Consider the following 25,823-nt stretch of genomic DNA (forward strand, 5'->3'; position numbering starts at 1 on the left):
AACGAGTATGCACAAAAAATGTTTTCGCTGCATATACTGAAGAGATGTTGTTTGTTCTTTTAATTTTTGTCTGAACCAATTCCATCTAGTTGTTAAATATTCTTATTAAATATTCGGATTGTAAACCCTTCCGCGTATTATCAGATGACGTAACTGTCAACATAATTGTTGGTACATAGACTTAATGTCTTTCGGATTTAAATGAGTTCCATGAATAGGTAGTAGCTATTACATCCGCCAAAATTTCCTATTCAAACCCATAGAAAAGAATTCTATATATTTGTTTGTTTAGCCCTTAGTAAAGGGAGTCTAACTAATATATTGAATGCGATAAATGTCTGCTTCTGGTTTGATATAAATAAAGACTATACATATTATTAAAGACAAATTTTACACAAAATTATTAAAGACATATTAGACAATATTAAAGACAAAATTTCCTATTCAAACCCATAGAAAAGAATCCTATATATTTGTATGTTTAGCCCTTAGTAAAGGGAGTCTAACTAAAATACTGAATGCGATAAATGTCTGCTTCTGGTTTGATATAAATAAAGACTATATATATATATATATATATATATATATATATATATATATATATATATATATATATATATATACTCTTGGTCTGTAAAATGGTATATAGTTTGAAAGCACCATTTGATGAACTCTCCAAATATTAGATAACGAAAGTAAACCTATGTTTGCTACGAAAGCTATTTGATTAAACGAATACGAACGAACAAACGAATAACCATTAACTGGGCTTGATAAACCAAAAAAAAAAGTCCGCGTCAATTTTTTAAACATTAGCCTAGGCTACTCTTGACACAATACTCTTAAGGGGCGACCTATCTCTCCCATAGTAAGCGTTTTGAGTTTGACTGACATTAATAGTTGAGGCAGTTAGGCGGTCTCAGTCTTTTCTAATAGAATAGAATCAGGTGAACATTTTGATTTAGCAAAATGCTAAAGCCGACACCTATTTTTCCTGAAATCCCAAAAAAAATCAAAAACCTATTTTGGGTTTGCCTGCAAGATCGCTGCAGTCAATATTGTCGTAATTGGTACTTAAAAATGCAGCGAAAAATATTCTATTGAAGCGGTTGCAGCATATTTTAATAAAAAAAACTTACTGACTGCAGTCCCTTCGAATACTTTACATACCAACGTTTCAAATTGCTTATCACCCGACAAAGAGCCTAAAATACTTGGAATCAAACGGATGTGGGCGCATAAATCATGCTGAGGGGGTTAACGCTTCCTTTTGTTCAAAAGCGGTCAGTTGGACTTTGATTTAGTGAAGCTTTAGCTCTTGAAATGATTTATTCGGTGTGTATAATTTGAAAGCGTTAGCTTGAGAGTTGGACATTCGACAAATTGTGCGAATAAGTTGGATATATAATAAGTGTCATATCTACCTATTACACTCCGTGAAAGTATCTATCATAAAATGTAACTAATATTGAAAGCGTAAGGAACTCCTGGAAGTCGCCCTCTTCGAGTTTGTTTACTCAAGTCTGTGTGAAATCTGATACCTTTGTCTTTGAGCCTTTTTGCCGACCAGGAAAAGGGCTCGAATCGGCCAAAACGGCTTTGGACTGGCGTCCCCCCTTAATCAGTAGGTGAAATTTTAAGCTGATTTGGGACACGTATTTTTGATTCTATTTGATCTCGGGGGCAGACAGATAAAATCTAGAGGATCATTCACTAAATTTTGGCCAATTTTCTGGGGAGTAAAAGGAGTTGTGTCCCCGCTTTGAATTTCCAAGTACTCATCTTAGGGTCTGCTTAGCAAAGGAACTTATTGTAGTAAGTTTCAATCAACTCAATTGTTTTCAATCCATAATTGAAGTCAAATAAGTAATTTTTCGGAATTGGTTCCGAATTCCAAAATTAAAAATAGACATATTGATTCCATTTTTGGGGAGGAAGGAATTCGCTCTTTTACTGCTTTTTTTCTGTGTATGAATGTCCCCTTACACTTCAGACTTGTTGTCATAAATTCAGACCATATAAATAAAATAAAATTGTTACCATTGGAAATATGGAAATATGGCTCAGCCAATTGAACAAAATTAGGGTTCTAGTTTGAATCCCGCTTCTGGACAGCACCGGCACGTATTTTAGAGCAAACAAGTCTTTCAGTTTTCTCAAACGTTTGGTCACCTTGGCCAAGGGCTGTGAGTTAACGCCTAGAGAAATTTTCAGGCCCCCTCCGTCTCAATTAAATCTTCTTGTCTACTTAGGCTAGCAAACAAAATTGAGAATACTGAAAATTTTTAAAACTAATTCAGAACATACATTTTTTTTCGCCAATTTTAAAATCAGGTCGCATATAAATGCTGTTTAGAAGTAGATTTTTTTTCTTTTTTAAGAAACAAAAACAAAACTTTTCCCAAGTTCTGACAAATGGAATTTCCAAGCAATTCGAAAACAAAGCTATAAATGCTATAAAGCTATAAATATAAATGCTGTTTAGAAGTAGATTTTTTTTCTTTTTTAAGAAACAAAAACAAAACTTTTCCCAAGTTCTGACAAATGGAATTTCCAAGCAATTCGAAAACAAAGCTTTTAGGCCTAGTCGAATATAATTTATGGACAAACCAATGTTTTTTTTTGTTTTGTGTGTGTGTGTGTGGTTGGGACTTTTGGCCCAAATACAAATAGTGGCTGATAAATACTACAGATAAAATGGCGCACCTCTATCCCATTTTGGCTGAGCTTTATCTAACTGATTTTTGAAAAAATAAAAACCGGAGCAAGTCGGTGAGAATCGTTTAAATAAGAAAAATAAAAGAAAAAAAATAATGAGCCAAAAAATCTGTGTTTGTCAATTCCTGCATACACTCTTTGATGCCTATAACTATTGCTCAAATGAGAAGTTTTCCTTACACATATCGTATTTAAAAGGTTTTTCAACTGCATACAGTCTTTGATTTGTATTTAAACAACCTTATTTCAAAAACTCTTCTCACATATAGAACATTTAATTAGCCACTTACACGCATGCCCTCTTTAGTCCGTATTAAATTTCAAGGATAGAGAGAAGTATTTAAATTAATCACATTTAGACGGCTTCTCACCTTTATACAGCCTTTGTTGAGTCTTCAAAATATGCACTAGAAAAAAGGTTTTCACATACATCACAATTAAAAGGTTTCTCACCCGTGTACACTCTGTAATCCGTGTCCAGTTGCCCAATAGAGAAAAGGTCATGTCACATAATTACATTTAAAAGGCTACTCACCTATATGCATTCTTTGGTGCTTTTTCAAATTGTAGGATAGAGAAAAACATTTTTTACATACATCACATTTAAACTGCTTCTCACCGGTATGCACTTTGTGATGCGAGTACAATGTTCCTGCGTGAGAAAAGGTCTTGTCACATACGTCACATTTGAAAGGTTTCTCACCGGTATGTACTCTTTGGTGCGTGTTTAAACTATTAGGTAGAGAAAAGGTCTTGTCACATACATCACATTTGAACGGTTTCTCACCTGTATGTACTCTCTTGTGCGTGTTTAAAACATGAGCTTGAGAAAAGGTCTTGTCACATACATCACATTTAAACGGCTTCTCACCAGTATGCACTCTTTGATGCATGTTCAAAATTGCTGCTTGAGAAAAGGTCTTGTCACATATATCACACTTAAACGGTTTCTCACCAGTATGCACTCTTTGGTGCGTGTTTAAAACATGAGCTTGAGAAAAGGTCTTGTCACATACATCACATGTAAATGGCTTCTCACCAGTATGCACTCTTTGATGCATGTTCAAAGCAACTGCTTGAGAAAAGGTCTTGTCACATATATCACACTTAAACGGTTTCTCCCCTGTATGCACTCTTTGGTGCGTGTTTAGAACATGAGCATGAGAAAAGGTCTTGTCACATACATCACATCTAAATGGCTTCTCCCCTGTATGTACTCTTTCATGCCGTTTCAAATACTGTGCTCTAGAAAAGGTCATGCCACATACAACACATTTAAATGGCTTCTCATCTGAATGTACTCTTTGATGCCGTTTCAAATACTGTCCTCTAGAAAAGGTCTTGTCACATACATCACATTTACATGTCTTTTCCGCTTTATATGTTCTATGATGCCATTCCAATTTTCTTTGCTTTTTACTTTGCACGCTACATTTTAAGCGTGTTTTCTCATTTTCTAAGCCTTTTGTTGTAGATTCCAATGTACAAGAATTTGAGGAGTCACTAGTAGATGGATTCTTTGAAACAACTAGTGAAGAATTTTTCTGTGAGTGTAGTCCAGATACGTGTGGTGAAAACTGACCTAAAAATTTAAAAGTCTATGGAATTAAAAAAAAAAAAAAAAAAAACAACAACAAACAATTCTATCTTTCAATACGATTTAACGACTAGCTTTATTTTTGTTTGCTCTTCTCTCTCTGCTCCAGGTACTTATATTAGTTCTAAAATTAGTTGTTCTGATGTAAGTAAAGAGCGAAAATGAAACCTTGAAACGATGAAAAAAAAAACACCTTAGTGTTTAATCCAAGTATAAATATAGGAGAGACAGTTTTACAACAAATATTATAATTACTTTTAAATGAAGGAGGAAGAGCTGAAAAAATACAAATCATTTATTAAAGTCCAAATTTTTTTGGGTAACTGCAAAGCTGTATACTATGCCACTCTGGTATACCAGAAGATTACACATTTCAGGAGTACTGATTGTAACATGAGTATTCAAGTTCACTATTTATATAGTCATTTGAACTATTCCCCAGAGACTTTAGTTGCCACTAGCGATGAGGAAGGGGAAAGAGTTCACTAAGACATAAAGCCACCAAGGATTGCCACCAAGAAAGGTCAAATGCCAAAGAATGGTGAGACCAAGAGAGGGATCATTCGATTGGAAATTGGATGTTTTAGTGCCTTTTTTAAGATTCAAAAGTGACAAGAGGACGACTATCTTTCCCGGACATTAGAAAACTACTCAAGGTATTTTTACTCTTTAAAGCTACCTTTAGACCATTACTCTGTAAAATTCTTTTAAGTTTTTCACCTACCCCGGGTACATATGGTAAGGAACAAAAAACATCCTTCTCCCAAGTTGTCTCAAAAATTTTCTTAGAAATCTCTAGAAAATCTTTTTTTTTTGAAAAAGTCTGGTCAATTAACCACTCTGGATACATACTACTTAACAGTATTTTTCTTAGAAAAGAAAACTCCTCAAAAAATTACGGAGAGCAAACACTAAAGACCAGGTCAGTTAAAGAAATGATCAAACCAATTATTACTTGGCGAGCGTGACCGGAGCTTAACGACAAAAATCTATTGTTATTAGTCGGTTTTCTGTAAATGTTAAAATCCAGACTATTTTCATTCTTTAGAAGAAGAACATCAAGAAAAGGAAGTTTCCCATTCTCTTCTAATTCAACAGTAAACTTTAAATCACACCCAAAACAATTAAGATGTTCCAAAAATCCTTTTAATTCCTCCTCCTCATATTTCCATACTGAATTATGTCATCCATATACCGGCCCCAAATATCATGTTTAAAAAAATATGAATCTAACGCAATTGTTTCAATATTTTCCACAAAAATATTAGCTAATAATGGAGATAAAGGGGCCCCCATAGGTAAACCTTTTACTTGTTCGAAAAATTCCTTTCTGAATTGAAAAACATAAGAGAACTTATTGCACAACCTTACTAAATATATAATTACAGAAACTTCCAAATCTGTTTTACGACTAATCAAGTCCAAATTTCTTAATTATCTCCCCATCCTTTTTCCCAAAATAAAGATGATCAAAATTTTGAGATAAACATTTTGTTCAAAATAGTTTAGGAGCGTAATCTTATTTATTCTCAAGAGCAGCAAAGCTCACCATTTAAACAGCCACTGAAACTAGTTTCAAAAGAATTTAGGTATCATTGATGAAAAGCAATGTGAGCAACTTCACCAAGACAGGTCAGATTGCTTATCTGACGGCAGTTTACTGCTTGAGTTCGAAAAGAGAATGTTACAGCAACCTCCATTAAAAGAAATCGTTATCACTCTTTAGAAAGATGGGAAGCTCATATGATGCCGGATTACTGTGTCAGTTTGAAAAGTGTCCCAACAAAATAAATTTAAGAGTATCACGCAAAAAAGCCTCTAAAGTTTCAAATAGTTGTTTTAGCATGAATTTTTCCGGTTTGTTTGCAAAACCTGATAAACTAATTTGAGATTTGATAAATTATTAATTGAGATTTAAATTTAACTGTTTGATTAATTATATCTTCAAAATTTGAGCTCCCAGCCAAAATTAATTTGATATTTGAAATCTGCTTGTTAATTATTCTTATTAATAAAATCAGTAGCAAAAGCCACGTTACTTAAAACCGCGTTGCCAAGTTATCTTCATTTTTGGCAAACAAGTTAGTAAAACCATAAGCCAGAATTTTAAAAGTGCAAACCCATCCTCCCTCCTTTGCGGGCAGTTAGCTTTCCTAGTTTTCTTAACTGTTAAATGTCATGACTGAGCTTTTCTATTGATAGTGGACTTTTTTGTAGTACCATATGAAATAAAAGAATTATGTTTACATAGTGTTCACTTACAATAGCAATCAGGATACAAAGAATGGAAACGTACTGTAAATGCATTAAAAAGTTCAATTTTTTGTGCAATATCATAATTTGTTTTGGCAAAAATCAAATAAAAGTTTATAACATCAAAATAAAAAGAAGTGTAAATTTGAGTATTAGACATCAAATAAGCTATCAAGGCTTATGTAACATTGAAAAAAAAATTCCGTAAATTTGTTTTGAAACTAACTGTTATAAATGTGCATTATTCATTCCATTATCATTCTGCATTATTCCATTACCGTCTTAATTGTCGTATTTTAAAAAAATCAATGCAGTGCATTCAGTGTTGAATTTTGCCGGTCAATATTGGCCATTGAAAAGCTTTAGTTTGTTGTAGCATGTCAAAGCGGCCTGTGATTATTTTTATGCAAATATTTACTAATTATCACGTATGAGAATTTTGTATATTGTTAATTAGAGATAATGGTAAGACTTTGGATTAGAAAAGTCACAAAATGAATAGAGATTTATTAAATAAATGTGATATGATTGTTTCAGAGGCAACGCTGTAGCGTTGCCTATAGTAAAGGCCATACAGCTCCAATGTTTTATTATTATTTTTTTTCCCAGAGGCACTTCATATGGAAGGGGTCGTCGTAGAAGCTTCAAAGGGGGCTCATTCAATTTTACATCGAGAGTTATAGTGCCCTTTTTGATAATCGAAAATGATTGGAGGGTACCTAGCCCCCCCCCCACGCCCATCAGTCCCCCAAACACCTCCCTTCAAACTTTTGAGATAGCCATTTTGTTCAGCGTAATTGATTTCCAGAGAGAAAATATGTTTTTGAGGAGTACAATCCCCCACAAGCATCATGGCAAGGGTTTTAATTTATGCCCTGGGGGCATATAAGGTTTTTATAGATGGCGTTATATTAGAAACTTTAAAACTGGCTAATTCGACTTGACATTGATGAGTTAGTGCACTACTTAAGTATCGACAATTATTGGGGGGTAAATAGCCCCCCTCCCCCCCATATCTCATCAGCCTTTCCACACCTTCCGTCAAAATTTTCTAATAGCCCATATTTTACGCGTTGTTGTTTTCAATAAACATAATACATTTTTGAGGAGGACACTCCACCACAACCCTCAGGGCTAGGGTTTTAAGTTATGCCCTGGGGGCATATAAGGTTTTTATAGAAGGCGTTGTCGTAGAAACTTCAAAACAGGCTCACTCGATTGGAAATTAAAGGGCTAGTGCCCTTTTCAATAGTCAAAATGATTGGAGGGCAGCCAGCCCCCCCCCCCCCACGCCCATCATTCCCCCAAACACATCCAATCAAAATTTTGAAATAGCCATTTTGTTCAGCGTAGTTGATTTCCAGATAGAAAATATATTTATGAGGAAGATACTCCCCAAAACCTTCAGGGCAAGGGTTTTAAGTTATGACCTGGGGGCATATAACGTTTTTATAGAAGGTGTTGTCGTAGAAACTTCAAAACATGCTCATTCGATTGGAAATTAAAGGGCTAGTGCCCTTTTTAATAGTCGAAAGGGATTGGAGTGCAACTAGTCCCCTTCCCTCCCACGCCCATCAATTCCCCAAACACATCCAATCCAAAATTTTCTGATAGCCATTTTGTTCAGCGTAGTTGATTTCCAGATAGTAAATATATTTTTGAGGAGGACACTCCCTCACAACCCTCAGGGCAAGGGTTTTAAGTTATACCCTGGGGGCATATAAGGTTTTTATAGAAGGCGTTGTCGTAGAAACTTCAAAACAGGCTCATTCGATTGGAAATTAAAGGGCTAGTGCCCTTTTTAATAGTCGAAAGTGATTGGAATGCAACTAGCCCCCCTCACGCCCATAATTTCCCCAAACACATCCAATCAAAATTTTGAGGAGGACACTCCCCCAGAACCTTCAGGGCAAGGGTTTTAAGTGATGCCCTGGGGGCATATAAAGTTTTAATAGAAGGCGTTGTCGTAGAAACTTCAAAAAAGGCTCATTTGATTGGAAATTAAAAAGGATTGTGCCCTTTTTAATAGTCAAAAGTGTTTGGTGGGCAACTTGCCCCCCCCCCCCACGCCCATCATTCCCCCAAAAACATCCACTCAAAATTTTGAGATAGCCATTTTGTTCAGCGTAGTTGATTTCCAGATATTAAATATGTTTTTGAGGGGGACAATCTCCCACAACCCTCAGAGCAAAGGTTTTAAGTTATGCCCTGGGGGCATATAAGGTTTTTTATAGAAGGCGGTGTCGTAGAAACTTCAAAAAACGCTCATTCAATTGGAAATTCCGAGGGCTAGTGCCCTTTGTAATAGTCGAAAGTGATTTGAGGGCAACTAACCCCCCCTCTCGCACCCACCTTTTCCCCAAACAAGTCCAATCAAAATTTTAAGACAGCCATTTTATTAAACGTAGTTTTAAGTTCTGGAAATTAGGTCTTTGAGGATTCCAACTCCCCCAAAGTCCTCAGGGCAAGGGTTATAATTTAAGGATTCTCTGAATCCTTCATATTATTTCTTATGGAAGGGATGCTCGTATAAACTTTAGAGAGGGCTCATTTAATTGAAAATTGAAAGTTCTTGTTCACTTTTTAAGATTCAAAAGAGATTGAAGGGCAACTAGCCCCTCTTCCTCCTCCACGCCCTTAATGCATCAGATAAAAATTTTGAGATAGACATTTTGTTAAAATAGTTCAAAGTTCTGATAACAAAAATTCCGGTGTTGACACAGCCCACCAGGGCCCAGGGGTAGGCGTTGTAAGTTATACCCTGGGGCATAACTTATTAAGGGGGGTTTATAACTTATGGAAGGGGTTTTTTATGAGAAGAACGCATAGGAAATCTATTATAATTATCCAATTATAATGTTAAAATACATACTCTGTGATAGATGCAAAATTGCTTTGGCACACAAATTCCTATTAAGGTCAATTCCTAACAGTCGTAGTCCCTTTGTGTCAGCAAGTGAAATGGTCTAAACCCCCTTATAGGAGCTATTTTTCAATCTATTCATTGTTGTCAATTGCTGTCCACAAGTTATGCAAGCTGTCTATTATTCATATATAAGGTTTTTATCAAAGAGGTAATCGTATAGACTTTGAAAAAAACCTCATTCGATTTAAATTGAAAGATCTAGATCAGTTTTTTAAAGTCAAGAATAATCAGACAGTAAGCACCCCCCCCCCCATGCCATAAAAACTTGAAACTTTTTGCAATCAAAAACGAACAAAAATTAATTTAAAAAAAAATTTCTAAAAATGATTTTTTAAAATAAAAGTAAATGCCCTTTCAAACTTATGAACAGGAGATACAAATGCCTGTTTAAATTAGAACTCAAAATGACCAGAAATTTCTATTAAAGAATAAATGAAACCCAAAACGATCTGAAATTATATAAACAATCATAGCAAAAAACACGCTACAAGTTATGATGAAAATAAATAATTAGATCTTAAATCGAGTAATGGTTAGATCCAATATTAAAATATGTCTCAAACCGAGTACAAATGTTTTGTTATTGAAGCACATACGAAACTTATAACAAACAGAAATTAAATAAAAAATCAATGCGAAGAAACATGCAATACATATTAATGTAAATTAATAAATAAATCTTAAAACGAGTGAAACTTAAATTGAATATGCAAATCAAGTTGGAATCGAATAAAAATAACTACAAACAAGAGTTAGGGTATCGTTTCACTGCAGAAGCCTAAAACCTACTGCGTCATTGGCGCTTTACTGAAAACGAATTATATTATAAATGTTTTCTTTGGTACTTAATATTGAAGATAAATATTAAAATTACAGTAAAATTTTGAACTGCTTTTAGCAATTAATATCATTATGCATCAAATATTCAGTTTAATTTATTAGTTCTTTTCAAGATTGGTCAAGACAAATATAGCTTCACAACAAGCAAAATTTGGATACTGCCCCCTTCTTCAACTGGAAAAACCTAAAGCCTTCTACGTCATTGGCGCTTCACTGAAAACGAATTACTGGTATATTACAAATTTATTCTTTTCCAGTTCTTACAGCATTGAAAAAATTACACTGAAAAGAAAAATCTTGAACTTATGGATCTTTCAACGATTGATATCATTATATATCTAATATTGAATTTGATTTTGTTTATACTTTCCAAGACTGTTCAAGACTCGTATAGTTTTGTCATTTTTTTAAACTCTGCCATTTTTTGTAACTAATCGTGTCAGTTTGTTATGAAGATATTCTATGGCTTCTAGGCATTTCTATTTGAGCGGAAAACTCACCTCAAACTTTGTGGAACATGCATTTTCTTGTATATAACATCAAAATAGAATAAAATATTAAGTTTTGAAGGGTTCTGCCACTCGCAAGCAAGTGTCATCGGCATTTCTGATTCCACATGGTCAATTTAGAGGGTGGGGGGTAGGTTAATTCTCGCAGCAGCCCCATTTCATCATGGTCTGGTTCACATTTTTAGCACCTGGCGTCCGGACTATCATATAATCTGCCAAGCATACAACTACCCAAAATCAGTATCAATAAACAAATAAACCCAAAACAAACAAAAAATAATATAAATATTAGAGTCAGAATCGAAACAGGCATAAATTAACAAAAGTAGGATTCAAAACCCCTATTCTTTTTAAAAGCCAGAATATAATCTGTACTTTACTAAAAAAAATTCAAAGGATTTTGCATAAAAAAAATGTGCATTGTCAAAAAAAATATTCCCTAAAATCTTAATTAATTTTTGATTTCTTAAAGTTACAAAAGTGAAAATATTTCAAAGAATTGTTTTCAGTAAAGCGCCATTACGCAGTAGGTTTTAGGCTTCTGCAGTGAGACGATACCCAAATTCTTGTTTGTAGTTATTTTTATTCGATTCAAACTTGATTTGCATATTCAATTTAAGTTTCACTCGTTTTAAGATTTATTTATTCATTTACATTAATATATTTTGTGTGTTTGTTCGCATTGATTGTTGATTTATTTTCTGTTCGTTTTAAGTTTCATTTATACTTTAACAGCAAAATATTTGCTTTCGTTTTAAGCTTGATTTTCATATTCAATCTAAGCATTACTCGCTTTAAGATCTATTTATTCATTTATATTATTAGTTGTTATATGTTTTTTGCCATGATTGTTTATCTAATTTCTGTTCGTTTTGTTCTTCATTTATTATTTGATAGTAATTTTTCATCGTTCTTAGTTGAATTTTAACAGGTCTTTGTATCTCCTGAGCTTAAGTTTAAAATGGCCTTTACTTTTCTTTGAAAAACTTATTTTTCGGAAAGTTTTTTTTTAATTAATTATAAGAAAATAATGATAGGGACATCAATAGTATTGTGGAATGTGAAGTGTTAATTCTTTTTCAGGGCTTTTATTTCTGTTTTGGGGCTTGGAGATATGAAATTAAAAGGTGACAAGCTGACCTTAAGCTTACTTTAATAGGAAATCAATTAAAAAAACTTTTCCCAAAAAATAAGCTTTTCAAATAAAAGTAAAGAACTCCATTAAACCAAAAATGAACAAAATAGAATAAAATAATCTACCAAGTGCAAAACTACCACAAAAACAGCATCAATAAATAAGTGAAATTCAAAACGAACAGAAATTAAAATAAATAACTAATTCAAACTCAAAGCGAGCAGAAATGAATTTTCGTTTAAGATCCACTTTTTTTTGCCTCAGAGGGGGTGCAGAATAGGGGATGCAAATTTTTTTTACTTGGACTCTTTTTGAGCAAAAATCTCTTTTTTGGCCTTGATTTGCACTCTTTTTAGACGCTGGCAGTTGGCAACCCTGGTATAGAATCCTGTAAACCTTTTTTGGTCAGCAGGCTACTTTAGGACTTTTCTGATCCTAATCCTGTGTTGTTGCATTTATTTCGTGTTCTCAGTAAAACGCTCAAATTTTCCTACACATTTAGGAATACTTTTTTTCGTTTTAAGTTTTAACTTCGCTCATCACTGATATCAGAAAAACAGCTTTTCAAATTATTTTTTAAAATAGATCATATTTTAACACCATTATATTGCATATTAAAGCATTAAAAAATAAATCATTTCAGGTTTACAGATAACTTGTATTAGGTTAAATTTGAAGTAAGTATATACTAGGTTAAAATTTATCAGTTGGTTCGTATAGAATATAAAGTAAATACGTTTGAAGTTTAAGTTTCCACCTGAAATGTACCCAAAGTACATGACATTAGTTGTTTCATAAAAACACTCGTTTGTACCTACACCATTAATGATCTTTTCCGTTGAGGGGTTAGAGACTTCTGCAAATTTTATCGCCTTTTATTTGGTCAAAAGAATTGGTAAAACCGCTTTCCAAGACAAATAACGGAGTTTTAAATAAGAATTAGTTCTAGATCCATGGTTATATTCAGGGATTGGGGATTATCAGTTCCGATGACTGATGTTTAGAGTGCTATAAAATGACACAGTCTCACTCTTGATTTAGTAGATACAAACAATTAAAAAGGACACATTTCAAGAGTCAACAATATGTTGTAGTCTTCGTTCCAGTTTCAAGGGTCTTCGGCAATGATGGACTGGTACCCCTCATTGCTCGAATATTCCGACGGAGTTATCTTCGTAAATCTGTGAGGAGAGGAGGTACATGAGGGTAAATGCCCCTTAAATATCTCTAGAGTTTCATAGCTGAGTTAGACTTGACTTTCTTCTGTTTTTTCTAAGATCTAACCTGACTTTTTATGTTCTTCTGGCAATATATTTAAAACAAATGTTTCTACAGCAGTAAACCAAATAAAGTTATTTTTTATAAATCTCAGGGGGGAAACGCATGAGGTTAAATACTTCCTAAGTATCCCTAGAATTTCATACCTTTGTAAAACTTGAGTTTTTTTTTTATTTTCAAAATCAATCGTTGTGTTTTTCTAGCCGTATATTTAAGAAAAATCATTCAACAGACAACATAAAAATCCACTTCAGCTGCGCAATATGGATTCTGTATTTTTGTTTGAATCTACTATTTTAGTATATTAATATTCAATAGTAAAAATTTCTGGTACGTTTGTTTCAAATTCAACTTTAAATCAAAGTAAGAGACAAATTTATATCTTAATTTATAAAGAGATATATGCTAGTTCTAGGGCTTCGGCAATGATGGACTGGTACCCCTCATTGCTCGAATATTCCAACGGAGTTATCTTCGTAAATCTGTGAGGAGAGGGGGGTACATGAGGGTAAATGCCCCTTAAATATCTCTAGAGTTTCATAGCTGAGTTAGACTTGACTTTCTTCTGTTTTTTCTAAGATCTAACCTGACTTTTTATGTTCTTCTGGCAATATATTTAAAACAAATGTTTCTACAGCAGTAAACCAAATAAAGTTATTTTTTATAAATCTCAGGGGGGAAACGCATGAGGTTAAATATTTCCCAAGTATCCCTAGAATTTCATACCTTTGTAAAACTTCTAGGGCTTATTATCAAGCTTCTTGAAAAACAATATTTACCAATCTAGTTTCAAGTAAAAACTTGAAAACGCTCATATAAGAACACAAAACGTTTGGCAAACACCTGCACATTGGAATAGGATAAAACAACTTCCATCTTAAGATTAAGTCCCTTTGCCCTTTTTTGTCCCATAAAACACTATTCAATACATCTGATTCTACAAAAAAAAAAAATTTTGAGATGTACCTTTATAGTCAGAACATGTGGGTCCCGATTTCTTAGTGTCATCTTCAAATTTACATTGTCCTGAAATGCAGGGTAAAGTATGGAAAGGAACACCTTCACGTTTCGGAGACAATAAATGGCTGGAATAAGATTGGAATAAGGGAAAGGGCTCCTTACTGTCGACGGGTAAAACATCCTTAACTTCTAAAATAAAATTTCAATTAAAAAAAACATAGAAAATATTAAACAGTAAAGCTTACTAAACAGATCTAAATGCTTTTTCTTTTTAGTCAGGTGTAAAAATATACAGACGTCATCAAATTAATAGAAATAAACAAATCAGAAGACCCTGGAGAAGGATTAATTAATGATAATGAGTTGATTAAGAGAAAATTTTAGTATTGAATAACAAAAATATTAGAAAAGAAAATCCAAGCAAGAAACTTATTTTCATTGTGAATTTACTTTACCATCACCCCACTCCCAAGGTCAAATATATACAATGAACTGCATAAATATACTGTAAGGGCGAGGGGTAGAAACTTCATGGCAACAACTGCAATCTCCAAACTCAGTAGTGATAGCCGATAGCACCCTAATTAAGCCTCGAGTGAAGAGGTTGGATCATAGGCAGCGAGATAGCGCTGCCTAAGTAAAGAACTGCGTTGGCACAATGTATTTTTTTTTCTTGGTCTTAGACCAGGGCACTTCGGATCAAAGGAATTGTCGTAGAAACTTCGATAAGGGCTCATTCGATTGGAAATTGGAGTGGCTAGTGTCCTTTTTAATAGCCGAAAGTGATTGTAGGGCAACTAACACCCCTTCCGCGCCCACCATTTCCCGAAACACATCCAATCAAAATTTTGAGATATCTATTTTGCTCAGCATAGTTGATTTCCAGATAGAAAATATGATTTTAAGGAGGACAGTCCCCCAAAACCCTCCGGGAAAGGGTCTTAAGTTATGCACTGAGGGTATGTAAGAACGACGTTGGCACAATGTATTATTTTATTTTTTTTTCCTTTAGACCAGGGCACTTCGTATCGAAGAAGTTGTCGTAGAAACTTCGAAAAAGGCTAATTCAATTAAGAAATCGGAGTGGCTTGCGCCCTTTATAATAGTCGAAAGTGAATGGAAGGCAACTAACATGCCTTCCACCATTTCCCGAAAAACATCCAATCAAAATTTTGAGATAGCCATTTTGTTCAGCGTAGTTAATTTCCAGACAGAAATTATGTTTTTGAGGGGGACACTCCCCCACAGCCCTCAGGACAAGGGTTGTAAGTTATACCCTGGGGGCACATAAGGTGTTTTTTTTTATAGAAAACGTCGTCGTAGAAACTTCAAAAAAGGCTCATTCGATTTAAAATTTGACGGGCTAGTGCCCCTTTTAACAATAGAAAGTTATTTGAGGGCAACTAAACCCCCTCCTATGCCCACCATTTCACCCAGCACATTCAATCAAAAGTTTTATGCTAGCCATTTTTTTCAATATAGTTGAGTTGTGGGAAGCAGGTATTTGAGAATGAAAACCCCCCAGCGATATCAGAGTCAAAGTGGTAAGTTTTGCCTTGCGGGCATCTAAGGTTTATATAGAAAGCATAGTCGCAAAAGCTTAAAAAAGGACTCATTCGATTGGAAATTGAAATGGCTAGTGCCCTTTTTAATAGTCGAAAGTGATTGAAAGGCAACTAGCACCCGTTCCAACCCGACAATTTCCCCAAACTCATCCAATCAAAATTTTGAGATAGCCTTTTAGTTCCGCGCAGTCTAAAGTTCAGGAAATTATACCTTTGAGCAGGGCACTTCCCCACAGTCTTCAGGGCAACGGTTATAAGTTATGCCCTGGGGGCATATAAGCTTTTATTGAAATCTTTGTCGTAGAAACTTGAAAAAGGGCTCATTCGACTGGAAATTCAAAGGTCTAGTGCCCTTTTTAATAGTTGAAAGTGATTTGAGGGCAACTAATCCCCCTCTCACGCCCACCTTTTCCCCAAACACATACAATCAAAATTCTTAGATGTCCATTTTGTTCAGCGTTGTTGATTTCTAGATGGAAATTATGTTTTTTAGGAGGACACTCTCCCCCAGCCCTCAGGGCAAGGGTTGTAAGTTATGCCCTGGGGGCATATAAGGTTTTTATAGAAGGCGTTGTCGTAGAAAACTTCAAAAAAGGCTCATTCGATTGGCAATTCAAAGAGCTAGTACTCTTTTTAATAGTCGAAAGTGATTGGAGGGCAACTAACCCTCCTCTCACGCCCACCTTTTCCCAAACACATCCAATCAAAATTTTAATATAGCCATTTTGTTCAACGTAGTTGAAAGCTCTGGAAATTAGGTCTTTGAGGATGACAACCCCACAACAGCCCTGAGGGCAAGGGTTGTAAGTTATGCCCTTGGGGCATATAATGTTTTTATAGAAAGCATTGTCGTAGTAACTTCCAAAAGGTCTGATTTAATTGGAAATTGTAACGCCCAATGCCCTTTTTAATAGTTTAAAGATTTTGGAAGGCAGTTAACATTGCATTCACGCCCACAACCTCCACAAACACATACAATAAACAGTTTGAGAAAGTCATTTTGTTACACGTAGTTGAAAGATCAGAAAATTATATCTTTGATTAGAACACTCCCCCACAGTCTTCAGGGAAAGGGTTATAAGTTATTCCCTGGGGGCATATAATTTTTTATTGAAATCTTTGTCGAAGAAATTTGAAAAAGGGGTCATTCGATTGAAAATTCAAAGGCCTAGTGCCCTTTTTAATAGTCTCAAAAGTAATTTGAGGGCAACTAACCCTACTCTCACGCCCACCATTTCCCCAAACACATCAAAGCAAAATTTTTAGATAGCCATTTTATTCAACGTAGTTGAAAGTTTTGGAGATTAGGTCTTTAAGGATGAAAACCCCTCCACCCCCACAGCCCTCAGGGCAAGGGTCGTAAGTTATGCCCCTGGGGCATATACGGTTTTTATAGAAAGCGATGTTGTAGAAACTTCAAAAAGGGCTCATTCGATTGGTAATTGAATGGGCTAGAGCCCTTTTAACATTCGAAAGTGATTGAAGGGCAACTAACCCCCCCCCCTCACGCCCACCACTACCCAAAACACATCCAATCAAAATTTTGAGATATCCATTTTGTTCAACGTAGTCAAAAGTTCTGGAAATTAGGTCTTTTAGAATGATAACCCCTTCAGAGCCCTCATTGCAAGGGTTGTAAGTTATGCCCTGGGAGCACATAAGGTTTATATAGGAAGTTTTTGTAGAAATTTCAAAAGGGGCTCATTTGATTAGAAATTAAAATTGTCCTTTTTAATTGTCGAAAACGAGTGGAGAGTGATTAACCCCCTTCTCACGCCCACCATTTCCCCACACATTCAATCAAAGTTTAGAGAGAGCCATTTTGTTCAACACAGTTGAAAGTTCTGGAAATTAGGTATTTAAGGATGACAAACCCCCCAGAGCCCCCAGGACAAAGGTTGTGAGTTATGCCCTGAGGGCATATAAGGTTCTAATCGATAGAGTTGTCGTAAAAACTTCAAAGGGGGCTCATTCAATTGGAAATTGAGAGGGATAGTGCCCTTTTTAATAGTTGAAAGTGATTGGAGTGCCACTAACCCCCTTCTCACACCCATCTTTCCCCCAAACAAATCCACCCAACATTTTTGGGTAGCCAATTTAGTTAACGTAGTAGGAAGTTCTGGAAATTATGTCTAACAGAATAGCAGCTCTTCCATCTCTATAGCCCTAAGGACAAGAGTTGTAAGTTATGCCCTGACGCTTTATAGGGTTTTTATAGAAATTGGTGTTGAATAAACTTCAAAAAGGGCTCATTCGATTGGAAATTGAAAGGGCTAGTGCCCTTTTAATAGTCGAAAGTGATTGAAGGCAACTAACCCCTCCCCTCACGCCCACCATTTCCCAAAATACATCCAATAAAAATTTTGAGATATCCATTTTGTTCAACGTAGTCGAAAGTTCTGGAAATCAGGCCTTTTAGGATGATCACTCCATCAGAGCCCTCAGTGCAAGGGTTGTAAGTTATGCCCTGGGGGCAAGTAAGGTTTATATAGAAAGTTGTAGAAATTTCAAAAGGGGCTCATTTGATTGGAAATTGAAATTGCCCTGTTTAATAGTCGAAAATGAGTGGAGAGTAATTAAACCCCCTCTCACGTCCACCATTTCCCCAAACACATTCAATCAAAGTTTAGAGATGGCCATTTTGTTCAATGCAGTTGAAAGTTCTGGAAATTATGTATTTAAGGATGACAAACCCGCCAGAGCCCCCACGGCAAAGGTTGTGAGTTATGCCCTGAGGGCATATAGGTTCTAATCGATAGAGTTGTCGTAAAAACTTCAAAGGGGGCTCATCCAATTGGAATTTGAGAGGGATAGTGCCCTTTTTAATAGTTGAAAGTGACTGGAGGGTAGCTAACCCCCCTCTCACGCCCATCCTTCCCCCAAACACATTCAATCAAAAGTTTCAGATAGCCATTTTTTTCAACGTAGCAGAAAGTTCTGGAAATTTGATCTTTGAGGATGACATCCCCCCAGCCCTCAGGGCAAGGGTTGTAAGTTATGCCCTGGTGCATATAAGGTTTTTTATTGAAAGCGTTGTCGTAGAAACTTCAAAAGGGCTCATTTGATTGGAAATTGAAAGGCTAGTGCTTTTTTTAAAAGTTGAAAGTGATTAGAGAGCGATTAACGCTCCTCTCACGTGCACAATTTTCCCAGACACATTCAATCAAAATTTTGAGATAGCCATTTTGCTTAACGTAGTTGAAAGTTCTGGACATTAGATCTTAGAGGATGACAACAACCCTCACAGCCCTTAGGGTAAGGGTTGTGATTTATTCCGTGGGGGCATATAAGGTGTTTACAGTAATCGTTGTCGTAGAAACTCGAAAAGAGCTCATCTGATTGAAAATTGAAAGGGCTTGTTCTCTTTTTGATAGTCGAAAATGATTGGAAGTCTTGACATTTTTATAGTAAAGATCGATATGGGTATAATGTATTAATTTTTTTTTGTTGTTTAGACCAGGGCACTTTGTATCGAAGGAGTTGCCGTAGGAACTTCGAAAAGGGCTCATTCTATTGAAAATAGAAAGGGCTGATGCCCTTTTTAATAGTCGAAAGTGATTGGAGGGGAACTAATCCCCCACCCACCCCCACCCTACCATTTTCCTTTATGTTTAAAAACTAAATGTTGGTACTTCTGCCCTTAAAATTTAACCAAATCAAAATAGCGTAAGTGTATCCAAGCTATCAAAGAAAGTGAACAGATTTTTTGCGAATGGTATCAAGTTTTCTATTTCAGGTCAACCAGAGGAGATATGAAACTAAATTAAACACTAGTATTTGTGTCCAGAATTTTAAAAGGGCGTATGTTGTTAAAAATTGCAGAAAATTTTTCTCCAGCATACAAATAGCAGGCCAAACTATAAAGTCTTAAAAAAAAACGAAAAGACTTAAAGTATTATTTACTTTTTCCCTGAAAAGACTATGTCAATATAAAACGAACAGAAATTAGTTAAAAAAAAAAAATTCTGCAAAACAAGTTTTTCAAAGAAAAGTAAAGAACTCCATTAAACAAAAAATGAGCAAAAATAAAATCAAATAATCTACCAAGCGTGAAACTACCACAAATCAGCATTGATAAACAAATGAAACCCAAAAGAACAGAAATTACAATAAATAACCGGGTCAAACTCAAAACGAGCAAAAATTAACATAAGTCGGGCACGAAACTCCTATGCCTTCCCAAGGCCAGAACAAAATTTGCACTTTAATGAAAAAATACAAATGAATGTGCATTGTCAGTTTAATATACATATACTGATATTTATTAATCAAAATGTTAATAATATTTTATTTATTAAATTTATAAAAGTAAAAACATTTGTATTTTTTTTTCAGTAAAGTGCAAATTATGTTCTGGCCTTGGGAAGGCATAAGTTTTTACGGACGAAAGCGTTGTCAAATTCTACGAGTTTGTTTTTCTTATGTTCCAAGTGTAAATCTACCACAAATCACCATTAAAAAATAAATGAAACCCAAAACTAAGAGAAATTAAAATAGATAGCCTATTCAAACTCAAAACGAGCAAAAATTAAAAGGAGTATGGCTCTCAACACCCATGTCTTCTTCAGACCAGAAAATAATTTGCACTTTACTTTAAAAAAAAAAAATAATAAGCGTGTGTTGTCAGTTTGATATACATATTCTGATATCTATTCCTTATAGTCTTAAGACTTCTTTATTTCTTAAAATCAAAAAACTTAAAACTTTTTAAATGTTTGTTGTTTTCAGTAAAGTTCAAATTATGTTCTGGTCTTGAGGAGGTGGGGGGGGGGGGGGTTGTCAGTCCTACTCATGCTAATTGTGGCTATTTTGAGTTTGAATAGGTTATTTATTGTAACGTCTGTTCGTTTTGGGTTCAATTCATATATTTATGATGATTTGTGGTAGTTTTACACTTGGAAGATTATTTGAATTTATTTCTACTCATTTTGGCTTAACGAGGCTGTTTACAATTCTTTGACAAACTTGTTTTGTGGAAACAAGTTTTTTATATTAATTTCAGTTTATTTTTTATTGACAATCTTTTTCATATAAAAAATATTTTGTATCTTTTTAATTTTTTTTCCTATAGTTTTTACTTTGAAGATTGCTTGACTTTATTTCTGCTCATTTTTGGTTTAATGAGGTTCTTTACTTTTCTTTAAAAAAAAATTATGTTTCCCATTAACAAATACTATCTGTAAGTAGTTAAATAACACATTAAGTTTTTCAACTGAAAGTGCGGAGCTAAGGAAGAAACTAACAAAAAAACCGGTGTGTTCTCGAATTTTACACAGCGTAAACTTGAGTGAGTGGCGCATAATACACAAGTATCAAAATTCCTCCCCCCCCCCTATGTAAATTAAAAAAATAAACCTCCAAATAAAATTCTCAAATTTGGAACGCCTTATTTTCCGGGGGGGGGGGGAGGTAATCGCCGGGGGGTAAACGCCTAGAACCATAAGTACTCTAGTACTCTATATAAAGTACTGCATATGTACCAAGTACTCTATATAAAACCTCAACCCTTTTGTTTGCCAAATAAACTAAAGCAAAAATTCCATATTTCTAAGAAAGAATAAATGTATATTTAAAAATAAGAAATGGGGTTTCAACTCCTCTTTGAAGGCGGATGACCAGAGCATTTAACTAATCAAAGTCTACTCGATCTACACAAAAAGAACAATTCTTACAATACAAGGAATTGTCCATAATTGGTTAAACTGTTGAATCAATTTCAGAAAAAGTCTGAAATATGCAGAATTCAGTCTATATGTACAGTTCATGGCATATAGGCCTGTTTACTAATGTGGATGAGGATAAAGTGCAATAGCAATAGAAATGAATGTAACATCCGAATTTAGGAGGAAATTCTGATTCAAAAGTATGTCTGTTACTTAGCCATCTCAATAACCAGTGAATCAAACATTAGAACCATAAGGGAGAGGGAGATTGTCAGAAAACGACATTATTTCTATTTTATTAAAATTGAAAAAATGCAAGTCATTTTTTAAAATGTTCCAATAAACTTTACCCTTCCCTTGCATTTGCAAAATGATCGCCTAAATTATATAAATTTGGCGAATTTTTCATATTTAGCAAGGCAAACTCAAGGAAACTCTATGAAATTAAAACAAATCCTTTCAATTTGTTTTGTTTAAATCATTCCTAAAAGCACTTTACTTTAATTTACATTTAGCCCTACCTAATGGCTAAATATATAGCCAAAATCATATATTCTCCATTAAAAATGTTAAATAGTTGACCATTAGATGGAGGGAGGGGAGTAAAGTGAAGTTCTTTTAGAACTGGCTTTACTACTTTTATAGCTTTTCATTCTGAGGGATCAAACCCCTAAAACATATTCATCAATTTTTTTATTTTTCAATATGTGACTCTTTTCTTCAAATTAAAAGGTACCCGTCATAGCCCAATTATTCGGATTTTTTTATGTGAGGGGGGGGGGCGTATATGGAGGTGAATTTCCCATGAATACCCCTAGAATTTTAGACCTTAGTAAAACTTTCTTCTTTATTTTAAAAATACGATGGGACTCGTTGTTCTTGTAGCTGTCAGCTGTATATTTAAAACAAATCGTTCTATAACTTTTGACTTAAACAGCACAATGTGAATTCTGTATTTTTGTTTGAATCTACCGTTTAAGTAAATTAATATCCAATAGTAAAATTTTCATAGGCACTTTAGTTTATAATACCTAATTTTCTGCTTCTTTCAAATTCAACATGAAATTAAAATAATATACAGATTCACCAAATATCAATTTATAGAGATATCTATACAATAAATGTGAATTGCAAAAAGTATATACAAACCTAGTTTTAGGGCTAATTATCAAGTTTTTTGGAAAACAAAATTCGCCAGGCCACTTTAAACTAAAATTTGAAAACGCTGATGTAAGACCAAAAAACAGTTTGGCAAACATCTGCACATTGGAACAAGATAAAACAGGTTCCATCTTAAGATTAAGTCCCTTTGTCCTACTTTTGTTTCATACAATATTATCTGACACATCTGATTCTACAAAAGCTAAATGTTTAAGATATACCTTCATTGTCAGAACCTGTGGGTCCCAATTCCTGGGTGCCACATTCAACTTTACATGGTCCTGAAATGCTGGTTAAAGCAAGCAAAGGATCTTCACGCTTCGGAGACAAAAAATGGTTTGTAATGTGAAAGGGCTTCTCACTGTCCCCTGTTAAAGCATCTTATAATTCTAAAAAAAAAAAAAAAAAAAAAAATTAAACGGACATAGAAAACATTCAACAATAAAGCTTACTAAACAAACACAACTTCTTTTTTGTTTTAGTTATGTTGAAAATAAAAATATACAGACTACATATATATTGATATACATATTTAATTAAATTCAAATGAATATGCAGGGTTTTTTCACATGAAACAAAAGAAAACATCAGTTATTCATGGAAATTCATTAAATAGAAGGATAAGGGTATATTAACAATAACACATTGAATAAGAAAAAAAATGAATATTGAATAATTAAATACTACTAAAAAATAAACGTTATACAGTTTTATGGTCACAGAAACAATATTTTTTTGACACAATGAACAGTACCCAAAATACCAATCAATTGGAGTTTTTTTTTTGCATCAAGTGGATTAGTTTCCAAAACATGAAATACAAAATAGTCTTTTGAAGTTAAGCATCTGAATTTAACTAACCTTATCCCTCTCTTACAAGTCCTATAACTTGATATTCCCATCTATATTCAACATTAGTTATAATGTATATATAAAAAATCTTGGTGCCCCCTGACTATCGCCCCTTTGGTGATAACATTTTGTTTACACTTTCATTACCTGCACACGGAAAAGAGTAACAGAAAATTCTTGTACCAGGTGATTAGTTGCCTCACCAAACTTAAATATTATGGCTAATAAATTGAGTTTAAATGTGAAAATATCTGTCAGAAAATAGCTCCTTTTATCACCTCTCAACTCTTAATGGTTAGATCCAAGTGTATACACTGTTAAATATTTTTTTTTTTGTAACAGAAAATATAACTGTATAACTTACCCTTTTTGATAGAAGAGCCTGCAGCAACCGTAATGAGTTCATCCATATTTGGAATTTGAGGTAAATTATGAAAAGTATAATAGTATCATATACATTTGGATATGGCACTCAGATTCTAGTCACTTGAGTAGAAGCACAGGTTCCTGAAAATACAAAAGCTATAATGACTAATAATATATTTTAGCCACTTTTTATCTTAATATAGTTGAAAGCATAGATTCAACTCCCTCACCAGTCAAAAGCATTAGAAATCTCATTAGTTTTTTGTAAGAGGAGGGTTCTAAAATTCAAACATTACTTTCTGATATAACTGTATTTATGGTGTAGTTCTAAGTTTTAGCTTATGATATTCTTTCACACACACAAAAAAACAAGATGCTTTTTTGTTACTTGATTCTGTTAGCAAATTTTCAAAGTTGAAAACTGTTAGGATATATATATATTTATATATATATATATATATGTTATTATTTATTTCTAACCCACACTATACAGAGGTACAATATGTGGAGCATCACAAAGAAAAACCCATAAAAATGCAACACGAATCAATATAGAAATCAAAGAATATCAGTTACAGAGTAACACATAAAAATTAAAAGAGACTAAAACAAAAGAGAAATAACACAAAAGGAGGGGAAAAAGAAGAACAGAAAAAAAGTCACAACTTGTGAAATCTAATAAGCAGTAACATACATAAATATGGACGCAAGCTGTCATTACTGTTATAATTATTTGATTTTTACTCACTCTTTACAATACTAAAAAAGATGGAGTAACCAGAGAAAGAAAAACAAACAAACAAATTAAGGAAAAATAAATTGAGACTGAAAAAACCTGATAAGGTGATGGTTTGGAGAACAACAGATACAAGCGGTATTTGAAAGCTTTCTATGTAGTGCTTCCAGTTTTACAGTAATATCAGGAACAAGAAATTTATTACTAATTAACCAGTTTTTAGTCCAACGTGGAAGAAACAACATAAATTTACAAAACCTAAAATAATTAATCCAGATTCTTTTTAACTCATTTTTCTTAAGAAGGGGAAAAATTCCAGAAGCAAAAAGAATTGAATGGTCACAAAAATTTGAGTAGAGCTTGGCCAACGTGAGTCTATTTTATTTACCTATATTGGCAACAATCTTAGCTTATCCTAATTGAATTTTAATATTTATATCTGGGACTGTGCGCTGGCGCAAGCTCGGAAGACTATTAGTAATAGAAATACCGAGCCATCAAAGAGAATCTATGAGAGGCATAGTAGAGCCACTACAACAAAGGGGAGTAATAGAATACTTGTTAAAAGAAAGAAATTTACATTTATCTACATTAAGAGAAAGGCCTTTATCTGAAAAAGAAGTAGCAACACAAGAAACCATGTTAGATAGACCAGTTTTAGTACAGCCTTTAAGGAACAGGTTATCATCATAAGCAAGGTATGAAACATCAGGAAAACCAGAGAGATAACTACTAACAAATCACCACAGCACCCAGCTGCATGAGGCCAATACAACTACACACACTCCTCCTTCATCCCAATCTGCTCAAAACCTCCCTCTTTACACCCTCCCAGAAACTTCCCATTTCCCTTAAATCTTTCTTTGTGACATCCTCCCATCCTAACCATGGACGAACTGCTTTCCGTTTTAGCCCTAGACGGTTGGCCAAAAAGGACAATCTTCAGCAATCTGTCATCCTTCATCTGCAGAATGTGCCCAAGCCATCTCAAGCTTTCTTTCATTATAGCCCTAGAAAGCGGCATTGAACTACACTTTTCGTACAGCCTACTGTTTGAAATATGGTCAGTCAGTTGGGTACTCAGAGCAATCCATTTGTAAGTTCTCTGGAAAACATCTAGCAAATCTTCATCTACTTTTTGGAGCGCCCATACTTCAGAGCCATATTTGACCACTGTCATCCCTGTAGCTTCCAAAATTATAATATTGGTTTGCAGATGAAGACAGGGCCAGATAAAGGGCAAGTGGAGCAATCGGGCCCTGTC

General features: G+C 34.3%; 1 protein-coding gene across 1 annotated transcript; it reads right to left on the reverse strand.

The window, feature by feature from the left end:
- Positions 1-2,248: 2,248 nt before the first annotated feature.
- On the reverse strand, positions 2,249-23,867 carry LOC148952861 (uncharacterized). The gene is made up of 4 exons (XM_089087805.1): positions 23,822-23,867; positions 22,827-22,973; positions 14,223-14,405; positions 2,249-4,300 (listed from the first exon to the last, which is right to left on the reverse strand). The coding sequence occupies exons 1-4, from the start codon at positions 23,865-23,867 to the stop codon at positions 3,246-3,248; spliced, it is 1,431 nt and encodes a 476-aa protein (XP_088943931.1). The 3' UTR covers positions 2,249-3,245.
- Between the last annotated feature and the right edge of the window lie 1,956 nt (positions 23,868-25,823).

The sequence above is a fragment of the Artemia sp. Qi Xiang Cuo genome, chromosome 4 (assembly GCF_049724085.1).
Source record: "Artemia sp. Qi Xiang Cuo chromosome 4, ASM4972408v1, whole genome shotgun sequence".
Taxonomy (NCBI): Eukaryota; Metazoa; Arthropoda; class Branchiopoda; order Anostraca; family Artemiidae; genus Artemia; species Artemia sp. Qi Xiang Cuo.